General features: G+C 41.5%; 1 protein-coding gene across 1 annotated transcript; it reads right to left on the reverse strand.

The window, feature by feature from the left end:
- Positions 1–4,423: 4,423 nt before the first annotated feature.
- On the reverse strand, positions 4,424–7,245 carry LOC125298098 (lipopolysaccharide-induced tumor necrosis factor-alpha factor homolog). The gene is made up of 4 exons (XM_048248771.1): positions 7,144–7,245; positions 6,580–6,614; positions 5,563–5,695; positions 4,424–5,253 (listed from the first exon to the last, which is right to left on the reverse strand). The coding sequence occupies exons 2-4, from the start codon at positions 6,608–6,610 to the stop codon at positions 5,145–5,147; spliced, it is 273 nt and encodes a 90-aa protein (XP_048104728.1). The 5' UTR covers positions 6,611–6,614; positions 7,144–7,245; the 3' UTR covers positions 4,424–5,144.
- Positions 7,246–9,427: the final 2,182 nt, after the last annotated feature.

Raw genomic sequence — 9,427 nt, forward strand, 5'->3', positions numbered from 1 at the left:
GAGAGAGAGAGAGGAAAACGTATCTAGTGACAGGTTCTTCATGAAGTGCTTACTTTTAGCAGCTACAGTATGTGGACCAATCATATCTGTGGATCCATTTCTGCCCCAACAATAACAGACATGTTGACAGAGATCAAGGAAACCACTGACAGAGGAAGAAGCCTAGGCCTTAATGGAAATCAATATGAACACTTAAAATGAGACAATTCCCACTACTACTTATACTAGCCTACTACAATTAATTACCTAGCTTGTGCTAAGTAGTTTGCCAATTCGCTGTAGGTGTGTTGCTCTGACTGTGTGTTTAACGCTCTCAGTGTATATTCTTTTAAATCTTAATCTCATTTTAAATTAGGAACCTCCCAAGTGGTACAAACCCACAATACTCTAAACCAATTGAGAGGATATAGGGACCAAACACCTAAAAAGCTGGATTTATTTGATTTTATCGTGTACATCTGTTGCACATCAATGAAATGCCTAGAATTAGTCCAGCATTTTTCTTTCAGTTTACAAAATTGATTGATTACTCAATTTGAATTCCAATAAAACTGTTGAAGTTAAGTTTACATGAAATATCTGTCTAAACGTCTGTCTGTGTGTTATTTGCATATCTGTCAAACCATTCGTCCGACTGATTTCAAACTTGACAGGTGTCAATTCAATTCAATTCAAGGTAGCTTTATTGGCATGACAAATATTTCTTTGCATTGCCAAAGCAGGACATCAAACAATACAATACAGAACATACGATAGATAAGACATTTATACATATAAACGTGTGTGTGTGTGTGTGTGTGTGTGTGTGTGTGTGTCTGTGCTGGTAGGTATTTCATGTGTATAGTGTGTATAGTGTCTAATCACTGTCCCTCGCTCTATGGCATTCAGTGACATATTTAGCAGCAAGAGCTGCTGTCTGTCCTTGCTGCCCAAGTAAGACAGGCAGTACTTCCTGTTCTCCCAGGTTTCGGAACTCCGGGATTAGGTTGGTAAATTTATCGGAAGTAGGTATCTCTAATAAATTCATATTTCTTACATTGAAGAAGAAAGTGCACCTCCGTCTCAACCTCACCTGTCGGTACAGTGACCACAGACTCTTTGCTCTCTGGCGGCAACCATGACTTTCTTAGTCTGCCTTTTTCTATGGCTAGGCTGTGGTCACTGAGTCTGTATTTGGTCAAGATCTGTCTCTGCTTTATATCTCTGACAGTAGAGAGATATTCTTCTAATTCATATTTAGATTTTATGGCCCGATAACATTCTAGTTTGTTTTGTTTTTTTGTTTCATTATGCCAATGTTCCAAATATTTTTCTTTAGATTTCTGGATAATCTGGTTGAGATTTAGTCTAAAAGCAGAGCTTGGCTGACAGAGTGTATTAGTATTTGTTAGAGGGGGATTACTTAGTCTCAGCACAAGCTTACTCAGAGGACTCTTGTCGGGGTTCAGATCCTGAGTTTTTGCTGCGATGAAATGCAGTGTGTCTCTGGGACTTGTTTGGAGATGCATCCAGAATTTAAGTGCTCTCTTTTGTATGTTGATGGCCAATGGGAATCTGCCTAATTCAGCCCTACATGCATTGGTTGGTGTTTTCTTTTGGATTTTTAAAATTAATCGACAGAATTCTGCATGTAGGGATTCTACAGGATGCTTGTCCCATCTAGTGTAGCTGTGCACACTGAGTGGACCCCATACCTCACTTCCATATAAGCGCCAATAGGCTGGATAACACAGTCGAATATTTTGCACCAAACTTTAATTGGTATGTTTATGTTCCAGAAGTTTCTTTTTATTGCATATAGCGCTCTGCGAGCTTTTTCTTTTAGAGCATTCACTGCCATGCTATAGCTCCCCGATGCAGTTATGATCAAGCCGAGGTAAGTGTACTGCATTGTGTGATCTAGGGCGGTGCTGCCTAGATTGAAAGGGTATCTGTGTTCCTGACATCTGGGCTTCTTTTGGAATATCATAATGTTTGTCTTTTTTAGATTTACTGTAAGGGCCCAGTGCTGACAGTATTTCTCTAGCAGGTCCAGGTGCTGCTGTAGTCCCTGTGCAGTGGGAGATCAGCACCAGGTCGTCTGCATAGAGGAGGAATTTCATTTCTTTTTCTTTTAGGGTAAGGCCAGGAGCTGTAGACTGTTCCAACTGCACCGCTAACTCATTGATGTAAATATTGAACAGTGTTGGACTGAGGCTACAGCCCTGCCTCACCCCTCTTTTTTGAGTATTCTGTAATTTTGTCGCCAATTTTCACAGCATTTCTGTTTTCAGAGTACATTTCCTTAACTAATTGGTAAAATTTACCCCCTACACCGCTTTGTAAAAGTTTATAAAATAGTCCTTCATGCCAGATTGAATCAAATGCTTTTTTGAAATCAACAAAACAAGCAAATATTTTTCCTTTTTGTGTTTGGTTTACATGTTTTAGTTATTAGGGTGTGTAGGGTGTAAATGTGGTCCCATAGTCTCTGCGGTAATTTGGAAGAAATCAATTTGACTTTTGCTGAGGACATGGAGTGCTCCTTAAGGAAGGCTACTATTCTTTCGTTGATAATGCTGCTAAACACCTTCCCCAGACTACTGTTCACACAGATGCCTCTAAAATTATTGGAGTCCAATTTATCTCCACTTTTGTAGATGGGTGTAATGTACCCTTGGCTCCAGATGTCAGGAAAACAGCCAGAAGTTAAAGTGAGATTGAACAATTTGAGTATAGCCCGGTAGTAGTAGTAGTATAGTACAGGTGTCTTGCTAGCCCGGAAGTAGTAGTAGTATAGTACAGGTGTCTTGCTAATGGCATGAGTGAGTGCAGTGCCAAGTTTGACATTGTTTGGATAAGAAATATTATTGAAATGCACATTGGCTTTTCTCGTGTTAGCCACTCCCTCTCTCACACAGCACTGCACCAGAGTGGATAGAAGCGGAGCTTTGGCAGAACTAAATCAGTGCACTGAAATTCAAGCGAGTGCAAGATGTTTGGATGATTATCATGTCTGGCCTCAACAGTAAAGACTGACTCTGTATGCAGTTTATGTTCTTGCAGTTGCAAGTATGCAGTTTATGTTCTTGCATAAAATGATTCCGGAGAGTTTGCAACACGTCAACACGGGTATGCAGTGTATGTAAACATTTACTAAACAGATGTGCTACATGTGTTCAGGCGTTGCTTCAACACCCCAGATAAGAGGGGAGTTATTTGATTGGTTGCTTCAACACCCCAGATGAGAGGGGTGTTATTTGATTGGTTGCTTCAACACTCTCGATGAAAGGGATGTTATTATGACCGCCGCACGGTTTAGTCAGATTTTTTTCTTTTTTTTTTTCTTGTTCACATGTCCAAATTTCCGTCAAGGATTCCCGGGACACTGAAAGACCGGGGTACATGAAACTTGGTGGGCATGTAACCCCACATGGATAGCATGGAACCATCATTTTTCGTTTTGATTTGTAGCCCCCCTGCTGGACTGGACCCCCCGAAAGGAGGGTAGGGCAGACACAGTTTTCTGTGAATATCTTCAGAACCGTAGGGCCTAGGATGTTTGCCTCAGGGGTCATGTAAACCCATTCCATATGCACACATGTGCATAAACAGATACACACGCACACACATACATTCACAGTAATCCTACGTATGACACATACTCACACAGTAGACATATATACACATGCATGCACATGCACACACACAGGCACATAAACAGGCAAACACACAAGCACATGCACATGCACGCACACACACATAAACATAAACATGTACACGCACACATGCACACAATTCAAAAATTTCTCAGAATTATGAACAGGCAAGATGGGGGTGGGGTTGTATAAAATGTATTTTACATGTGAAATCTATGAACTAATCATGTTTTGGTACTTGTTGTCTAGCAGATACCAGTGAGAATTGAGTGTGCATAATGCAATTCAGTGGGACAGTTAGAATTATATATGCCTTTCAGCGTGACTTATTTTTGTGGAAAACAAGTGCTGGACTGGGCGGTGGTCATATTTTGTACCACTATGCGGTACATCTAGTTTAATTGGCTGTTGAGCTCGAATACCAACAATCTTTCACTATGTTCAAGGTCTGTACTTTTAAGCTCACATAAACAACAGTGTTAAAAAGGATGCAGAATATTACTCTTTATTGCCAGTGTACAACAAGGCGTACTGGCCTACTGTCAATTGAGAGCAGTGCTCAAATTTACTTCACTGCAGGTGTCCACGTGGTTACATGGTGAGGAAGTTGCCTGACATAATTTGCAAAGATTTAAATTGACAGAGACCAACAGACTTTAGAAACAGCCACAGTAACAGTACAGTGATGATCAGAATTGTTTGTATGCCTTCTGTTCCAGCCTTCTGTGGGTCTTGTCCTGCTCTGCTGTCTCAAATGGAAAAAAAAACACATCACAGCCAGTCTGGACACTTGTGCTAATCAGATTTAATACTTCCATTCAAACAAAACAACAACTACCAATCAGCTGTTTGTCATTGTGGACATGAGGCAAGATTATGTTTTTGGTTTCATTTAGCAGTCAGCATTTAAGAGTCGAGATCTACCTGGTGTACATACTATACTTTTTGCTCGGCGACCATTATGGAAGAACATGTTTTTCCCATTAGTTCACCTGACCTATTGTTGTGTTGTGTGTTTAAGGGATAATATATCACATCGGTGTGTGTGTGTGTGTGTGCGTTTGTATGTGTGAGTGTGTGTGAGAGAGGGACAGAGTTAACGGCATAGCAACAGGGAACAGCAAACAAATACAGCTGCACTGTGGGACCAGGTCAGGGGTGTGGTCATCGTCCTGACTGCAGAACCGCTCTGTTCTCCCAAATGAAATCAGAACCAATTTAAGAACCCAGCATGGCCTCATGGAGTCAGGCCCAGAGCACAGGCACGCATAGAGGGACAGCACATACAACAAGGGAGTGTGTGTGTGTGAGGGAGAGAGAGATAGAGAGAGAGAGAATGACTGTGGGTAGGTGTCCAGGTTTAAGTCAAGTTTTAGACCCTCAAGTAAAGTCACTCATTTGGGTGGACATTCGTTCATTTGGGTATGCGGTATATCTAAATTTACAGAGTTGCAGGTAAAATCTGTCTGTGTGTGTATGTGTGTGTGTGTGTGTCTATGTACTGGGTTATAGACGCTTGTAGACCCCAAGCACAGCCTTGCAGTTGGAACAGGTGTGTTTTGCATCTCTCAGGCGATCAACACAAAAAGGGATGAGACAGCAACCAAGGACAAACCTGGAAGAGAGGAGAGAGAGAGAGAGGTCTCACTCACACTGCTGTAGAGTTCAGTTTGTAGAGGGGTAGAAGCACATTTAATCTCCAAGAGGAGGTAAAGGTCATTACAGCACAGTTCAGTACAGTACCTCAGGGTTAGGGTTAAAAAAAGGAAGGCAGGTTTGGTATGTTTTCTGACTCAAGTCCATAATTTGTTGAGAAACTTTACAGATTTGTATTTGCACATTTGCATTATGTCTTTAACAAAACACTTTTGAAGAACTTTTTTTTTTTTTTCTGCCTTTTTTGACCGGACATCTTTGTGCTCACCCGCACATGAAGAGTCCACCACAGAACAGGTAAGTGATCAGGCCAGAGGAGAACTCCACCTTGGTGACGCACATCTGGTGGCAGCTTGGACATGTCACCTGCACTGGGCTGTCTCCGAATGGACCAATGGTGGCTGGGGAACAGGTGGATGGTCAAGTTTTACACAAGGACAGTCCACTCAGAGACAAAAAAAGTGTCTCCATCAGTGGTTTCAGTGGTATGGTTTCAATCTGATGGGGTAACAGGTAGCGATGCTAAAAACTCCCAACACCCCAAAATATACAATACACAGAGAACATACTAATGAAAATGTGCATCTAGACTACATGTAAATGAACGCGTATCTAACTGTGTATGTTGTTACACTGCAATAGAAACTAATTATGCAGCATCCTAATGGATTTAAGTAAAATGAGTGAACACAAAAACCCTTCATCACTTTAATGGCACGTCACGGCCTGTCATATGTCATCATTGCAGTTAATAGCCAATGGCTGGGTTTCCATTCAGCTCATTCACATATAAGCGCTTTGAAGAAATGAACATCTGAGAGAGTTTCCATCAAATGTATTGTGTGAATTGAAATGGATATTCTTAATCAAGATAAGACTTCTGAACAGCTGTTGGATCAAAACACAAGGTCGCAGGGCAACATTTAGGTTAAGTATAAGTAAGTATAAGTATATCTATCTTTTGATCCCGTGAGGGAAATTTGGTCTCTGCATTTATCCCAATCCTTGAATTAGTGAAACACACTCAGAACACAGTGAACACACAGTGAGGTGAAGCACACACTAATCCCAGAGCAGTGAGATGCCTGCTACAACAGCGGCGCTCGGGGAGCAGTGAGAGGTTAGGTGCCTTGCTCAAGGGCACTTCGGCCGTTCCTACTGGTCGGGGCTTGAACTGGCAACCCTTGAACTGGCAACCCTGGCTAACCAGTAGGCCATGGCTGCCCCATATTCCATTTATCGAAACATAGAAACATGTACAGACGTTTTTTGTATCTTTACGTACCAACAGGGACTTGGCCTGCTGTGTTGGCCATAGCTCTGCAAAGACAGAGTATTAATGTAGACATTTCATCAGACACAAGTTCACAAATGTTTAAAATTAATGAATACAGTTTACTACTGATAATATGCAATTGTACAATAGTAGAGTATAGGCCTAATAATATAATGTGTAGGCTACTGAATGCTTGGCTCCCCGAGCAACCAGAAAGAATGATGAAAAGTCTGAAAATGCAATGAACATTTACTCCAGAACCACTCTTAATATACCACTATGTTTCAAGTCAGAGGTACACCGGTCACCGGAGTAAAAGTGCACAACCAGATTGTTTGGGGACATGTAATACAGATTGAAGGTTTCAACAGTCAGTGGTTGCCAATGAGAGAGAACTAATAAAACCGTATGACCACAAACATATTTCTGAACATAAAATAGTATAATAACATTTCCATATTGAGTAAAACACTGCACATATTCAATATGTATTCATCTATAAATACACAATGTTTTACTTTGATGAAAATGCACTTTAGCTAACAGCAGAGAAAACGAACTGTGACTACTTACAGAGCTGGCGGTCAGGCGGAGAGTCCAGGAGGCGCGTGAGAATAACAGGCTTGTGTTCCTCCCAGCCCTGTCCATCCCATCCCTACTGGACAGTCGTCAGCAGCCGCGGCGGCGGGAAGTGGAGCGGCGGGATCTCTGCCAGCGTGTCCCGCTCTGCTCTTCTGACCCTTAATGAAAGGGTCCTCTATGTGCAGCGCCCTGCCATCTCTCACGAGATCCACACACTTCAACAGACACTGAAGAGCAGAGAGAGTCTGTGTGCAGCCCTGTTATACAGTTGAATGGGATGTTGGGCTGTGCTTATTTCTGCTGGTTATAACAGGCTAAGATGTTATTTTGGGGTGGTTGTTTGTTATGTGTAAGCAGCATACCTAAATTATTCTTTTGACTCACAGGTAAACAAGAACAGAGCTTGTTTACTTCACAGCTTCGGTTGTTGTGTCAGCAGTAGGCCTAACGAATGGGCCCTGAACCTCAGCCATAGCCTACATGACTATTTGTGTATCTGTTCATTTACATGTTGTTACAGTTTCTAGCTTAATTTGTTTATTTTCAAATGCATAGCTAAATTAGTGAATTTTAAATTAGTTAAGGCACAGCTATCATATAAAACACTATAGTTCTAGTGTGTTTTAAGGGTTCTATCAAGTGGTCCTCAGATATCTTGTATAACAACATTTCAACATGTGAAAATACAATATCATATTTTATAACAGTGCCGGACTTTGTTTTGTAGTCTTCAAGGTCTACAAAATCTCTTTGATTCATCTTCCACTGAAGAAACACACGTCATCAGCATAAAAGAACCTCAAAAACACCAACCTTTTGCTTAAACAACAAAAACAACATCTTACATTTATATAGCGCTTTTCTCGTCACTCAAAGCGTTTCACAGGGAAGGGGGGACCTCACTAACCACAACCAATGTGTAGCACCTACCTAAGACAAGGTATCCATTGGTCTGGCTGCTGGCTAAAAGTGACATGTCGTCACTTCACTAACCAAATGAGCCACATATCCCAAGACCAGTGGGCTCCCAGGAGAACAGGCTCCAGCTGTGTCTAAATTAGGAAGAATTTGGGGGATAAAAAGGAAGCGAATGGGGAAATAACTTGCACATGTCCCTGAACTAAATTTCATTACTCTGCAGTGCACTGCTCTTCACACATGGTCTTCTTGGCAGCCGCCAAGCAGACATAAAAAAGGCTAGCAGCAGTCACAAGAGTGTCGGGTTAATCTGAGTGTCACCGGAGTATCATGGGGTCTGACTTAGCTACTTACATACAGTAATGCACTTTTACAGTAGCAAGTAGGAATTTTACAATAACACACCAGAATTTACAGCTGTGTTCAGGAAGCCTTTAGGATGAGGTTAGTAGCCCTAAGATGAATGAGATGAAGATGAATGTCTCACAGCTTGCTTTCATGATAATTTTGAGTGCATTGTGTCAGATGTTCACTACTGGACATTGGGGAAAAAAACATGACACAATTGCCCTAACCTGTCTGCCGCATGCTGTCAGAAAAAGTAAATGTATGTGATTTCCAAAGATATAGTCTTGCTACCATGACATTCCTCTGTGGATACTCCTGAGAGGGACTTTGGTTGTCACAGACTACTGATCAGATTCAGTTGTGTGTAAATCAACTTCCTGCATCAAAGGCCTTTCACTGTGTTATATGCACCATCTACTGGTCATGCTGTTACAGGCTAGAAACAAGACAAGGAATTGTCTCATCTCCAGGGGGGTATTCCAAGTACATGGTTTAGTGACAAACCAGAGTAAGTGGTAAACCTCCTACAGACAGAGCTGTATGGATTCATTCTCCTAACAAAACAATGCCATAGGCCTCTTGTTGTAGGAGGTTTACCACTTACTCTGAGTTAACTTAACCAGGTTTGTCACTAAACCTACTTGGAATACCCCCATGTCTTTTGATGCACATGAAAGGCACAGTGCTTAATGCAGGTTTGTTTGTGGATTGCTTGGAATAGTGAAGAGCTTGGGAGGAGCAGGAGTCTTTCTCTCTCATTTACTGAACCAGGACTGTAAATGAGCATCTGAGTTTTTTTCGTTAATTTTTAAATGGGCACACACACACACACACAGAGCGGTCAGATAGGAGTTATACAAAAATCTATTGAACCCGAATTGTGAGCTGTAACTTTTAGTGAGAAGCCTGTTAATATTTGATTTGTTAAGAAAATAAGCCCTGTGAAACTACATACAGTATGTGCACCCTCCTGTCTCCAATGAGATCAAGCAGAGAGAGAGAGAGAGAG

Source organism: Alosa alosa, chromosome 7 (assembly GCF_017589495.1).
Source record: "Alosa alosa isolate M-15738 ecotype Scorff River chromosome 7, AALO_Geno_1.1, whole genome shotgun sequence".
Lineage (NCBI taxonomy): Eukaryota > Metazoa > Chordata > Actinopteri > Clupeiformes > Clupeidae > Alosa > Alosa alosa.